The sequence below is a fragment of the Antennarius striatus genome, chromosome 13 (assembly GCF_040054535.1).
Source record: "Antennarius striatus isolate MH-2024 chromosome 13, ASM4005453v1, whole genome shotgun sequence".
Lineage (NCBI taxonomy): Eukaryota > Metazoa > Chordata > Actinopteri > Lophiiformes > Antennariidae > Antennarius > Antennarius striatus.
The window spans coordinates 11,780,440-11,795,515 of NC_090788.1; the positions used below are offsets into that span (position 1 = coordinate 11,780,440).

Consider the following 15,076-nt stretch of genomic DNA (forward strand, 5'->3'; position numbering starts at 1 on the left):
AGAGAAGAGGAACACCAAGAGTATAGGACTGAGAGTAGGGACGTTGAATGTTGGAACTATGACAGGAAAAGGTAGAGAGTTGGTTGACATGATGCAGAGGAGGAAGGTAGACATACTGTGTGTCCAGGAGACCAGGTGGAAAGGTAGCAAGGCTAGAAGTTTAGGAGCAGGGTTCAAGTTGTTCTATAATGGTGTAGATGGGAAGAGAAATGGAGTAGGAGTTATCTTGAAGGAGGAGTTTGTTAGGAATGTCCTGGAGTTAAAAAGAGTGTCTGATAGAGTGATGAGTCTGAAGCTAGAAATAGAAGGTGTGATGTTCAATGTTGTTAGCGGGTATGCTCCACAGGTAGGATGTGAGCTGGAGGAGAAGGAGAAATTCTGGTCGGACCTTGATGAAGTGATGCAGAGCATGCCTAGAAGTGAGAGAGTTGTCATTGGAGCAGACTTCAATGGACATGTTGGTGCAGGAAACAGAGGTGATGAGGAGGTGATGGGCAGGTTTGGTATCCAGGAGAGGGACAGATGGTAGTTGACTTTGCAAAAAGGATGGAAATGGCTGTAGTGAATACTTTCTTCCAGAAGAGGCAGGAACATAGAGTGACCTATAAGAGTGGCGGTAGGAGCACACAGGTAGACTACATCTTGTGTAGACGGTGTAACCTGAAAGAGATCAGTGACTGCAAAGTAGTGGTAGGTGAGAGTGTAGCCAAACAGCATAGGATGGTGGTGTGTAGGATGACTCTGGTGGTGAGGAAGATGAAGAGGGCAAAGACAGAGCAGAAGACAAAATGGTGGAAGCTGAAAAAGGAAGAGTGTTGCATGACTTTTAGGAAGGAGTTAAGACAGGCTCTGGGTGGTCAGGAGGTGCTTCCAGATGACTGGACAACTACGGCTAATGTGATCAGGGAGACAGGTAGGAGAGTACTTGGTGTGTCATCTGGAAGGAAAGTAGATAAGGAGACTTGGTGGTGGAATGAGGAGGTACAGGAGTGTATACAGAGAAAGAGGTTAGCCAAGAGGAAGTGGGACACTGAGAGGACTGAGGAGAGTAGACAGGAGTACAGGGAGATGCAGCGTAAGGTGAAGGTAGAGGTAGCAAAGGCCAAACAAGAAGCTTATGATGACTTGTATGCTAGGTTGGACAGTAAGGAGGGAGAGACTGATCTATACCGGTTGGCAAGACAGAGAGATAGAGATGGGAAGGACGTGCAGCAGGTTAGGGTGATTAAGGATAGGGATGGAAGTCTATTGACAGGTGCCAGTAGTGTGATGGGATGATGGAAAGAGTACTTTGAAGAGTTGATGAATGTGGAAAATGAGAGAGAACAAAGACTAGAAGAGGTGACTGTTGTGGACCAGGATGTAGCAAAGATTAGTCAGGATGAAGTGAGGAGGGCATTGAAGAGGATGAAGAGTCGAAAGGCAGTCGGTCCTGATGATATACCTGTAGAGGTATGGAAGTGTCTAGGAGAGGTGGCGGTAGAGTTTCTGACTGGGTTGTTCAACAGGATCTTAGATAGTGAGAAGATGCCTGAGGAATGGAGAAGTGTGCTGGTGCCCATTTTTAAGAACACGGGAGATGTGCAGAGTTGTGGCAACTACAGAGGACTAAAGCTGATGAGCCATACAATGAAGTTATGGGAGAGAGTAGTGGAAGCTAGACTAAGGGCAGAATTGAACATTTGTGAGCATCAGTATGGTTTCATGCCAAAAAAGAGTACTACAGATGCAGTATTTGCTTTGAGGATGTTGATAGAGAAGTACAGAGAAGGCCAGAGGGAGCTGCATTGTGTTTTTGTAGATCTGGAGAAAGCTTATGACAGGGTGCCCAGAGAGGAACTGTGGTATTGTATGAGGAAGTCTGGAGTGGCAGAGAAGTATGTTAGAACGGTGCAGGACATGTATGAAGACTGTAAGACAGTGGTGAGGTGTGCTGTAGGTGTGACAGAGGAGTTCAAGGTGGAGGTGGGACTGCATCAGGGATCAGCTCTGAGCCCCTTCTTGTTTGCCATGGTGATGGCAAGGCTGACAGACGAGGTTAGACAGGAATCTCCATGGACTATGATGTTTGCAGATGACATTGTGATCTGTAGTGAGAGCAGGGAACAGGTGGAGGAGAAGCTAGAGAAGTGGAGGTTTGTCCTGGAAAGGAGAGGAATGAAGGTTAGCCGCAGTAAGACAGAGTACATGTGTGTGAATGAGAGGGACCCCAGTGGAATAGTGAGGTTAGAGGGAGAAGAGATCAAGAAGGTGGAGGATTTTAAGTACTTAGGCTCAACAGTCCAGAGCAATGGAGAGTGTGGAAAAGAGGTGAAGAAGCGTGTCCAGGCAGGATGGAACGGGTGGAGGAAAGTGTCAGGTGTGATGTGTGATAGAAGAGTTTCAGCTAAAATGAAGGGAAAGGTGTACAAAACTGTGGTGAGACCAGCGATGTTGTTTGGTCTAGAGACAGTGTCACTGAAGAAAAGACAGGAGACAGAGCTAGAGGTAGCAGAGATGAAGATGCTGAGGTTCTCTCTGGGAGTGACCAGGAAGGATAGGATCAGGAATGAGTACATCAGAGGGACAGCACATGTTAGAGGTCTTGGAGATAAAGTCATACGGGCCAGACTGAGATGGTTTGGACATGTCCAAAGGAGAGATAGTGAATATATTGGTAGAAAGATGCTGAGTTTTGAACTGCCAGGCAGGAGGCCTAGAGGAAGACCAAAGAGGAGGTTTATGGATGTAATGAGGGAAGACATGAAGGTAGTTGGTGTGAGAGAAGAGGATTCAAAGGACAGGGCTAGATGGAGGAAATTGATTCGCTGTGGCGACCCCTGAAGGGAAAAGCCGAAAGGAAAAGAAGAAGAAGAAGAGGAGATGCCCCCCGCCCGGATAGAAAAAGTTTACAGCGTCCTCACGACAACACAGACCCGGCGTTTTCCAAAAACTTCACTTTGGCCAGCATTTTCGTCCCGGATATCTGCGTTGTCTTAAGAACGAAAGGCGTAACAGCAACAAAAAGCCTCACTGCCCAATGCTACTTTGAGGCATATTGTTCACGTGATTCCTTCTGGCAGATGTGCCGTGAGTGGTCGGGCACTTGATTGACAGGTAGTGGGTGGAGTTAAAACGTGACTGTGAGGTTTTCAAAGCACACTTTATTGTCCACGCAAACGGGGAAATTGTCTTTACACACTCTTGTTTTACATGCATATATACGTATTAGTAGCATTAGTATTAGTATACGTTAGTATTAGTATACGTGTTAGTAGCACAGCTACTAAACAAACACTGTATACAGGCCCCTGTAAACACACTAGGGGCCTGCTGGCATGTAATTAATCAACGTGATTAATAATCACACATGACTGGGGGAGGTGGAGTGATAGGTCGCCACTTTGGGGTGCACCCCAATGAGCATCTTGTGGGGGGGACGGCGCCTTGCGCAAGGGTGCCTCGGCAGTGGCTGGGAGGTGTGCTGAAGCCCCCACTGTCAGCTAACGCCCCGAAGATGTCCGGTTGGAGTGGGATTTGAACCACCGATGGCTGGGCGATGACTGGTCTTAAGACGTTTTGCTCTACCGCTGAGCCACTGCAGCCCCAAGAGACCTTATTCAAATATTTAGGTGGCGACATTGTATTTGTTATTACAACAGTGAAAAAAGACACATGGAGGAAAATTAATTCTATTCTATAATTCTTTATTCTAGTATAAAGCCTTTTTTTGAAAAAAAAATTCAGACTCTTAACTCAGATTTCCCAGAATAAAATAAAAAACCTGGGAATAAAGTCAGAACACTAAAATATTGTTTCGTTTTTTTAAAAACTTTTGAAAAAAATATTCGGAATTCTTACTTTATTTCTTAAATACGACCTTTGTAACGTGACTAATCCTTTTCATCACTCTTGCAGTCACTTTGACACAGCCGGCGTGGAAAACCTCATCCTCAGTTCGCTACAGAGTATGCTGAATCATTCCACTCTTGTTCAACACTACAAGGATTTCGTTGCCTCTGTATGACCATCTTGGTTTACACATGTAATACTGAAAACAAAGCAACGTACATTTCCACAACACTTCAGAAGGAATCATTCATTTTCTCAACCGCTTGCGCAGATCGCGGGAGCTTATTCCAGCTTGTCTTGGGGCGGGGAAACTCCGGGCGCGACGCCCCACACACCTATGGTCAATTTGGGACCGGCCAATTAACCTGAAGCTCATGTTTTTGGAGGAAGCCTGACCCGGAGAGAACGGGACTCGAACTCGCAACCGCCTCGCTGCGACAGCGCTACCCACTGCGCCACCGTGCCGCCCCTTCAGAAGGATCTCAACACAAAAGGGAAGTTGTCTAGCTTCCGCCGACAGTGAACGCACCATTACAATCCACATTCTCCATCTTCGTCTGAGTAGGCAAGGAACCAACCTCCGTCTGGCACCAACCGCAATATTGTCTCCCAGACACACACTCAACCAGGTATTTTTAACATTGAAATCAATATTTCTGTTGCGTCATTATAATTACTTTCATTCCGTGTGAGTCAGGCGGCGTTACGTTCACTCAAACCCGGTGTAAACCTCAATGGGAAACGGGCCGCCGATCGTGATTCAGTTTTCCTGTCAAATATAACCGTTCATGCTTGTAAGACTGGAGATCACATCCAACTACAGAAGACGTCTTATGCTGCTTTCAGGACAGTTATTTACCTTTTCTTAATGAGCGAGCCAACATGTGAGTGTTCGCCTTAGCGCTAGCCCCTTATCCCCTCATTTAACCTTAGCATGCGGCAAGCTAACGTTAACATTTCGATGGTGCTGTTGGGTTGTAGCTAAACTTGCAATCAGATCCGGCACGTAATCACAAATATTACAACAGATTAGAACGACCTGTAATTTAACAAGGGTTTGAATGAGAGTAATACAGAGTTGACGGTTACAGCTGGTGTTGAAGATGTAGGCTAGTTTAGCCGATAAATTAAAATGAATTCATCTGGGCGTAAAGTCATTCTGGTAGATGAAAATTTCGTTAACGTTAGCTAACTCACTTTTATTTTACATGGATATTTTCAGTATAGATGAAGGTAATTTATAATAAACACAAAGTACTCAACACTCTGAAAGGCATTTTAAAAATAGTTTAACATTAGCGCCTTGATAGATTTTGAGGAAAACGACACCGTCTTCAAAAAGCTGTAGTTCACAACAAGCTGTTTCGTCTTTATTGCTGAATTCCCTGTGTATTGTCAATGTGTGTTGTTATTTATCTCGGATAAACTGGCAAATCTAAATTAGACGAAGCTGATTGAAACTACGGACATGGTTATGAGTCTGTATCTGTTTCTTTAGTGACAGGTTAACATGTCTTTCTCACTGCAGCAGAACAGTGTTCCCAAACTGGGACATTAGTTTGGTATAATGCCTGGCTCCCAGTTAATGTTGCCATTAATCTAGAATCATAATAAAGGTAAAGATGAGGTCACCACAAAACTCCACTAAATAGTGGAAATACGTTGAAACAGGACAATGGACCGTGAATTTGCTCACAGGCAGGTTATAACAGGTGTGTTTTAAATTTGGGCAGGAGGAGTGGGAGTGACTCAGTGTTATGGTGGTCAAAGGGAAGTGAATTCCAGAGCCGGGATTGTGTGTCGAAGGTGAAATATAAGTGAGGAGGATGGAAGAAAAAGAGCCAAGAAGACGGGCAGGTGTGGCAATGTGGAGGAGTTTAGGGAGGTGTGGAGGCGTTAGGTTAAGGATGTGTTTGTAAGATCTAATGTACTGTAGTCATTGTATGCTGTGTGTGATTGAGCCAGTGGACCTACAGCAGCACCAGCGTGTTGTAATGTGTGGATGGGGTGCTTTTAATGACACGAACTGTTGACTTCTGTACCGGTTGCAGCTTAAGAAGTGTTTTATGAGGGGAAACAAACCAAAGGGTGTTCCAGTGGTCAGTCAGAATGTGGTACGATCGTGTACCAGTATGACATCAATGTGAATTGTGAGAGCACGACATGGGCAGGATATGGTTGGGCCAGTCCTGTTGTTCCTAACTAAACTTTATTTTTATTTGTTCACAGAGCATTGCCGTGTTCAAACAAGAAAGCCCCCTCTTAAGATGATGCCGCAAAGCTGAAAACATTAACCTATACATTTTTTGTCACTATATAATGAATTTTTTGCCTTTTTGGATAAAACTGTTCAAAAACACACCCTGAGTGTAATTCTGTGTCCACTTAATGTTGTGGTTGGTGGTGGTGGTGTTGATGGCATAGAGCATTCAACCATCAAAAAGACTACCATGTGTGTGAGTTTACTCCTGAGAGATGATGATGATGTTGTTCTATAATCCACGAATAATGTATTTTACACTCCTGTAACAGACTATGCTTTGCAGTTTTCAGCCTGCATTTCTGTTCCTCACTGTGGAAACCCATGCCTGCTGATGTATAGTGCTGACACAGCTTCCTGGGGCAGTTAATACATTTAACGGTCCGATTATGCAGTCTTTTGTGTCATTCCACTTCGCAAAGAGTCTTTGCGTTGATCCACGTTCCCACTTTTTGCTTATTTGTCCAACTCGAACAGCACATGGGATCCTGTGGTAATAAATACTTGTTATTATGACACATTCCACAGCAGATGATTGTCAGTAAGGCTTACATAACTCATTCCTGTGTTAGGTCATGCACCATTGATTGAGCATTCTAATTGAATGGGGTATCCACATGCTATTAGCCATTAAGTGTTATTACCTGGTATTTATTACAGAGGTTCAGACAGGAACTAAAACACACATTCAGAACATCTGATTGAGCAGTTCTGAAAAGCAATTTTGCTCGAAATGCCATTCCTGAGAATAATCGTTGTTTCTTCTGCCCAGATTTAAAGGACTACAGTCATGACAGACTCCAAGTACTTCACAACAAACAAAAAAGGTGAGTGAGGAAGGGGTTGGTGACAACTTCAGGTTGCTCTTTCATTTTCAGTTTGTTTTGTGATTAATTTAACCATCAATCCATATATATTATTTATTTATTTATTATTTATATATTATATAGTATTTTCCGCATTATAAGGCGCACTAGACTATAAAATGCACCTTCAATGAATGGCCTGTTTTAAAACTTTTTTCATATATAAGTGCACTGGGTTATAAGGCGCACTGTCGGTTTTTGTGAAAATCAAAGGCTTTTAGGTGCGCCTCGTAGTGCGGAAAATACTGTATAGATTGTTAGATAAAATCTATTCACGTCTTGATGCTTTGTCCCTACTTTCAGGTGAGATCTTTGAACTGAAGGCCGAGTTGAATAATGAGAAGAAGGAGAAGAGAAAAGAGGCCGTGAAGAAGGTTATCGCTGCCATGACTGTTGGGAAGGATGTCAGGTATTCTTGATATTTTAAACTCTGGCATAAACTAGATTTTATTTTATGCTAGTTGTATAAATAATCCATTGACTGTTGTGTGACCAGCACACGCTACAATTATTCGGTTGATGTGATGTTCAGCATTATATATTTGCATGTATCTATTGTGTTGAGATCCACACCTTGTTTCTACATTTCTTCTCCTGCATTGGAAGTAGTTCATGGAATTTTTGTGATTAGTCAAGTAAACTAGTCATTGCAGTGGGAACACTATAGAAAAATGGTTTCCTAAGCACAAGTTTGTAAAAAATGAAAACTGAGGTGACAACAGTCAGTGGTTGAAGAAAAGATGTAAGAATAAAAAACAGTTTGGGGAGTGATGTTCTTTTTCACATTTTCTTACCTCTGGCTTCACAAATCAGACATTTATTACATCCCGCTTCAAAGTGGTGATGTACTGTAATTGTCAGCATTGTGTGTGTTCGTCCGTCCGTTAGTTAGTACACCACATATCTTCGCAACCGTTGCTGATAGAAAGATGAAACAAAAAGCACATTACTCGGTTGGCAAAGGGGATGAAAATGAGATGATGACCTTGAGAAAAGTAGGCCAGTGTAAGACTGTAGATCAAAGCTACTGCTTTGCTATATGAAAGTAGTTCAGAGCGCTAGCTTTGATCTTTGACCTATGCAAGTAGGTCAGGGTAAAATTTTGAATTCGGGTGTGTTGTGGGATGTTACAGTCTGACTGGATTTGTTTTTATTTGGGAACTGTTTTGTAAAGATAAATGTTTTTTTTTAATCGAAAAAAAATGTTCCATTGACATCTAAGTCTTCTTTTTTTCAGTTCTTTATTCCCGGATGTGGTGAACTGCATGCAGACTGATAACCTGGAGCTGAAGAAGTTGGTCTACCTCTACTTAATGAACTACGCCAAGAGCCAGCCTGACATGGCCATCATGGCCGTCAACAGCTTTGTGAAGGCAAGGCCTGAAATTAGCTTTTTAAGTGACAGGAATAAGGGAATCTGTAGCTGTAGCAACACCAACACTAGAGCTTGCTATCTTCTTTTCCTTTCGGCTTTTCCCTTCAGGGGTCGCCACAGCAAATCAATTGCCTCCATCTAACCCTGTCTTCTGCATCCTCTTTTCTCACACCAACTACCTTCATGTCCTCTTTCACTTCATCCATAAACCTCCTCTTTGGTCTTCCCCTAGGCCTCCTGCCTTGGCAGTTCAAAACTCAGCATCCTTCTACCAATATATTCACTATCTCTCCTCTGGACATGTCCAAACCATCTCAGTGTGGCCTCTCTGACTTTGTCTCCAAAACCTCTAACATGTGCTGTCCCTCTGATGTACTCATTCCTGATCCTATCCTTCCTGGTCACTCCCAGAGAGAACCTCAGCATCTTCATCTCTGCTACCTCCAGCTCTGTCTCCTGTCTTTTCCTCAGTGACACTGTCTCTAGACCAAACAACATCACTGGTCTCACCATAGTTTTGTACACCTTTCCTTTCATTTTAGCTGAAACTCTTCTATCACACATCACACCTGACACTTTCCTCCATCCGTTCCATCCTGTCTGCACACGCTTCTTCATCTGTTGTCCACACTCTCCATTGCTCTGGACTGTTGACCCTAAGTATTTCAAACCCTCCTCTTTCTTGATCTCTTCTCCCTGTAACCTCACTCTTCCACTTGGGTCCCTGTCATTCACACACATGTACTCTGTCTTACTGCAGCTAACCTTCATTCCACAAACCTCCACCTCTCAAGCTTCTCCTCCACCTATTTCCTGCTGTCACTGCAGATCACAATGTCATCTGAAAACATCATAGTCCATGGAGATTCCTGTCTAACCTCGTCTGTCCATCACCATAGCGAACAAGAAGGGGCTCAGAGCTGATCCCTGATGTAGTCTCACCTCCACCTTGAACTCCTCTATCACACCTACAGCACACCTCACCACTGTCTTACAGTCCTCATACATGTCCTGCACCGCTCTAACATACTTCTCTGCCACTCCAGACTTCCTCATACAATTCCACAGTTCCTCTCTGGGCACCCTGTCATAAGCTTTCTCCAGATCTACAAAAACACAATGCAGCTCCGTTTGGCCTTCTCTGTACTTCTCTATCAACATCCTCAAAGCAAATACTGCATCTGTAGTACTCTTTTTTGGCATGAAACCATACTGCTGCTCACAAATGTTCACTTCTGCCCTTAGTCTAGCTTCCACTACTCTTTCCCATAACTTCATTGTATTATACAGGTACTGTATATCATCAGGACCGACTGCCTTTCCACTCTTCGTCCTCTTCAACGCCCCCCCCCCCACTTCATCCTGATTAATCTTTGCTACTTCATGGTCCACAACAGTCACCTATTCTAGTCTTTGTTCTCTCATTTTCTACGTTCATCAACTCTTCAAAGTACTCTTTCCATCTTCCCATCACACTACTGGCACACTAGAGCTTGCTATACTAATTGGATTCGCTCTCTGTCTGTCTGTCTGCCTGCGTGATTGACTGACTGACCCACACAGACACATACAAGAAAGATGGGATGATGATAGTAATAAAAGAGTCTTCTGACTGGAATGATAAATACACATTTAATAATAATAATGTATTACACAGTATTATGAAGATAGACACAGAATAAAACTATGAACCAAGGCAGTCAGAAACTGAAACATCCCGCGACTTAACCTGACCTACATTCAGGGTAGGTCAGGGTACCCTGAAAGTAGTACCTAACTAGTGCATAGCTTTGACCTACCGTGAAAGGTCAAAGCTATTGTCACTAGCTTTGCACTGGCTTTCATCTACGGCCTTTGACATACGGTCTTCTTTTTATCCTATCCGGTTCCTGAATGTACAGAAGTTGAAATTTGACCGTGACCTACTTTTCTCAAGGTCATTATCTCACTTTCATTCCCTTTGTCGCTCGAGTAATGTGTTTTTTGTTTCATCTTTCTATCGGCAATGGCTACGAAGATATTTGGTGGACAAACGAACGAATGAACGAACGGACAAACACACAAACACTGAACCAATGTAGTCACAAACTGCAACAACACCCCTGCATTCCAAATTTTACCCTGACCTACTTGCATAGGTCAAATATCAAAGCTCCGGTTCCTGAGTCATAGTCACATAGTCAACTTTATTGTCAAATGTACCATACCTGTATATGCACTACATACAGCACAGATGTGTACAAAAGTTGAAATTTGACCGTGACCTACTTTTCTCAAGGTCAAGGTCATCATCTCATTTTCATCCCCTTTGCTGCCTGAGTAATGTGCTCTTTGTTTTTACATCCTGCTTTTAAGCGGTGATGTATTGTGATTTCAGGACTTCAGGATTGTGTTTGCCATGTCGCAGGATGTTGCAGTCTGTGACTGCCTTGTTACATCCTGCTTCAAAGGGATGATGTATTGTAATTGTCAGCATTTTTTGTGTGTTCGTCCGTTTGTCCATTCATCCATCCGTCCATTAGTTAGTCCACCACATATCTTTGCAACCGTTGCTGATGGAAAGATGAAATAAAACACACATTACTCGGGCAGCGAAGGGGATGAAAATGAGATGATGACCTTGACCTTGAGTAAACTAGGTCAAGTTTTCTACACTCGGGAACTGGATAAGATAGAAAGACGAGGAGATAGACGAGGAGATAGATAAGATAGAAAGACGAGAAGGCCAGTGTGACTAAGACTATAGATCAGTGGTTCGTAACCTAGGTGCGATCGAACCCTCGGGGTTCGGTGAGTCGGTCTCGGGTTCGGCGGAGACGGAGGTCAAGACATACACGAATCACTGTGTACGTTTGACACATTTTGTCAGTTCGTGATGACACTCCCCCCCTTAGCCATCACTGGCTGCAGGTAATCACGCTACATCGATTAGCCTACCTGGTCTACATGGGATTTTGCGCACTCGGGCTCCGTCCACACGATGCCGGAACTTTTTGGAAACGCAACTTTTTTCACCCCGCATCGAAAACGATTCGTGTCCACACGACAGCGTTTTCAAAAAGATCTCCGTCCACACGTATCCGCATAAATGTGTTGATCAATACGCGTATAAGCAGAACAACTCCGAGAACGACAGGAGAGAGGACTGGGATGTGTGGAAATTCACGCTGTTCCTTCTGGAGGACGACCTCCATCACAAGAGTTCTCCACCAGCGGGCAGCTGACCCAGAACTAGTGTCTGCGTCTAAGGCGAGGAACGTGAATGAATATATACATATATAAACTTTATGACACATAAATAAAGAAACAAGCAAATATTTCAGTGCAAAGCATGTTTATCAACGCATCTACGATGTGGAGCTGTTTTACATCAGAAAATAGCTGATTTTAGCTCCATTTGTACATGTAGACACGGGTCACATGCATGATGTCACAGCGGTTTTCGTCACAGTGACACCTCCCCTGCATAGAAAAAGTTGCGGATACAGCGTCCACACGACAACGCAGACCCAGCATTTTCAAAAAATTCCCCTTTGGTCAGCGTTTTCAAAAACTTGGATTTTCGTTCCGGATATCTGCATTATTGTGTGGACGGAAGGTGTAAACACAACAAAAAAGTTGCGTTTTCAAAAGTTCCGGCATCGTGTGGACAGGGCCTTATGCCTGTTATGATGATACGTCATGTGATTGCTTTCTTAATATTTTAATTCATAGTAACTATGTTGAGCAAAAAAAGAAAGTGGTCGGACATGTGCAACGTGAATTTACATGTTCCTGTGCGGTGCACTGGCGTCGTGCCTGGATTGTCCCTTTGCCTCACGCCCTGTGCCAGCTGAGATAGGCTCCGGCTCTCTGTGACCCGCTACGGCGAATGAAGCGGCAAAAAATGACTGAATGAATTTACATGTACTGTATAATGGAACGTGATGGGAGTCAGCGTTCTGCATGATTTGCAATATCAAGTTGAGCAACTCTAGTCTCACACTGGCAAAAATAAAGGAACTAATGGAAAACAAAAGAAACAGACTTTGCTGTGAAAATGACATAAGAGTGGCACTTGCCAAGGCACTTGCATATCTGAACTGGTCAGGCCCCGTCCACATGATGACGGATTATTTTAAAATGCAACTTTTCGAAAACGCCGGCTGAGGTGGATTTTTAAAAAAACGCTGGGTCTGCTTTGTCGTGTGGACGGTGTATCCGCAACTTTTTAAAAACGTTGACGTCTTGCCTGCGACGAAAACCTCTGTGATGTCATATTTATGGGCCTGGAGGCCCGGAGGATTCCTATTGGATAAAATTTGACTGAATACTGCGACCACATGGTTTGGCATGCTTATAGCCGTCTTCGAAAACGCACTGGTGCGATTACGCGTGGACGAAGATTTTTTTGAAAACGCTGTCGTGGACGCGAATCGTTTTCGATGCGTTTTTAAAAAGTTGCGTTTTCAAAAAAATCCGTCATCGTGTGGACGGGGCCTCAATAACAGCAGCAGAAGTCACACTGATTTCCAGGTAGGTCATTTCATGTGAGTTCATGCACTGTCTTGGTTTTGTTCTTTGAGAAAGGTGACATTAATGCACAATTCATTAAACACACCAGCAAAAAATATACTTATGTCTTAAATTTGAAAAAAAATAAAATATTTTTTTGCTAAAATAGGGTTCAGTGAGTGAGCATATGAAACCGGCGGGGTTCGGTACCTCCAACAAGGTTAAGAACCACTTCTATAGATCAAAGCTACTGCTATCTATGAAAGGAGAGATTTTTGGAAGGAGAGATGCTGTAAATGAGCATAAAAATAAAACGAAACAAGTTAATTATACACACCCTCAAACAAAGATGTATGTTAGCGTGTGTGCACGCGTGTGTGTAATTTAGTGCTGATTTTTTTCCATATTTATCCATTCTATTTCCTGTACTTATACAGGTTTGAGTCAGACAGAGACCAAACACACTGGTCATCTGTCAGTTGGTCATTTGTAACTTGACATGTCTTATCTTAAGATATGACTGATGCTCTTGAAGTGAAAACATCGTGTGCTCGTAATATCACAGGCCAGATAAGTGGGTCGTTTCGATCAGGCACTGCACCAAGAAATAAAAAGAAAGTACAGTAATCCAACAAACATTTTTTTCCCCACTCTGATAAGCGGAGTGGTAACAAAAATATATTTGTATGTTCATCTTAATATCTACTTTCATCTTAGTCCTAACTTGTTTGCATAGCTGCACAGTTAAAACGTCAGGTTTGAATTTTTTTGATTATATTACCCTCCAGGACTGTGAGGACCCCAACCCTCTGATCCGGGCTCTTGCTGTTCGCACCATGGGCTGCATCCGTGTGGACAAGATCACTGAGTATCTGTGTGAGCCTCTGAGGAAATGTCTGAAGGATGAGGACCCCTATGTGAGGAAGACGGCGGCTGTTTGTGTGGCTAAGCTTCACGACATCAATGCCCAGATGGTGGAGGACCAGGGCTTCCTTGACTCCTTGAGAGATCTCATTGCTGATTCAAATCCCATGGTGAGAGTCACTTTTTGTCATCTTGAACCTTTGTTAGGCTTTGGGGTTATTGTAGTGACTTGAACAGATTATAGATTAAAACTTTAGCATTGATGTTTTTTTAATCCAGTGTTCAATGCAAACCAATTAGCTAGTCTTAAATGAAACTGGAATGCATTTCGGTGTTAGGGTTAGGGTTAGACAGGCAATTCTCGGTTTCCGACCACGATTCGTTGTGGTCGAAGGCTGCTCGAATACCGATTTGTTCTAATTTCAAAAACATTTTTCCCATTTCAAATAATATAAATGGTCTTAATGCGTTCAAAGACGCTTGAAAACTACCTATTTTCAGCATTATATGTTATTTCATAATGTCATTTATACATCAAATTGTATAGTATAACATGTCCAAATAATGTATAATAAAGGAGCAAACACAAGAAAGAAAGAAAAAGAATATCGACGTAATCAGGTTAGCCTAAGGTACGAGGAGGAAGGTAAAGTGCCTTGCCCAAGGACACAACGACAAATGACTCGGCGGGAGCGGGAATCGAACCACCGATCTTAAATCATCGGATGACCTGCGATACCACTTAGCCACGGTCACCCCAAAAAGGCGTTCGTTTCGCATTCAACTTCCAAAATTTGTTCGACTTGTAAGACAAAAAAAAACCCTAGAATAATTTGGTCGAATTCCGATTTGTTCGATGTCTAACACGTTCGAAAACCAAGGTTTCCTTGTACTTCATTCAAGTTCCATGCAACCAACTGCCATCTGACATGTTCCTTTGATGTTGCACAGCACATGTGTAACTACACAGATATGCATACAGGCTGTATATGGCACCAATTTTTACATCCTGCTTCAAAGTGGTGATGTATTGTAATTGTCAGCGTTTGTGTGTTTGTCGTTAGTCTATCCGTCCGTTAGTCCACCAAATATCTTCGCAGTCGTTGCAGATAGAAAGATGAAACAAAGAACATATTACCCGGACAGAAAAAGGGGATGAAAATGAGATGATGACTTTGACCTTGAGAAAACTAGGTCAAGGTCAAATTTTAAAGCTACTGCTTTGATCTATAAAAGTAGTTCAGAGCACTAGCTTTGATCTTTGACCTATGCATGTAGGTCGGTAAAATTTTGAATTCAGGGATGTCGCGGCATCTTGCAGTCTCTGACTGCATTGGTTCTTGTTACCACTTGTGAGTATTTCGGATTTGTCCTTTCTCCAGCTTT

At 43.0% G+C, this 15,076-nt stretch overlaps 1 protein-coding gene across 3 annotated transcripts in view; it reads left to right on the forward strand.

The window, feature by feature from the left end:
* The first annotated feature begins 4,183 nt into the window (after positions 1-4,183).
* The window catches only part of ap2b1 (adaptor related protein complex 2 subunit beta 1), a 36,536-nt gene continuing 25,643 nt past the window's right edge, over positions 4,184-15,076 (forward strand). For all 3 annotated transcript variants that reach the window (XM_068330769.1, XM_068330770.1, XM_068330772.1), the window contains exons 1-5: positions 4,184-4,460; positions 6,864-6,918; positions 7,261-7,366; positions 8,195-8,330; positions 13,615-13,860. In XM_068330769.1, coding sequence (XP_068186870.1) covers positions 6,882-6,918; positions 7,261-7,366; positions 8,195-8,330; positions 13,615-13,860 — 525 coding nt within the window. In that variant the 5' untranslated portion in view covers positions 4,184-4,460; positions 6,864-6,881. The remainder of the gene's footprint in view (positions 4,461-6,863; positions 6,919-7,260; positions 7,367-8,194; positions 8,331-13,614; positions 13,861-15,076) is intronic.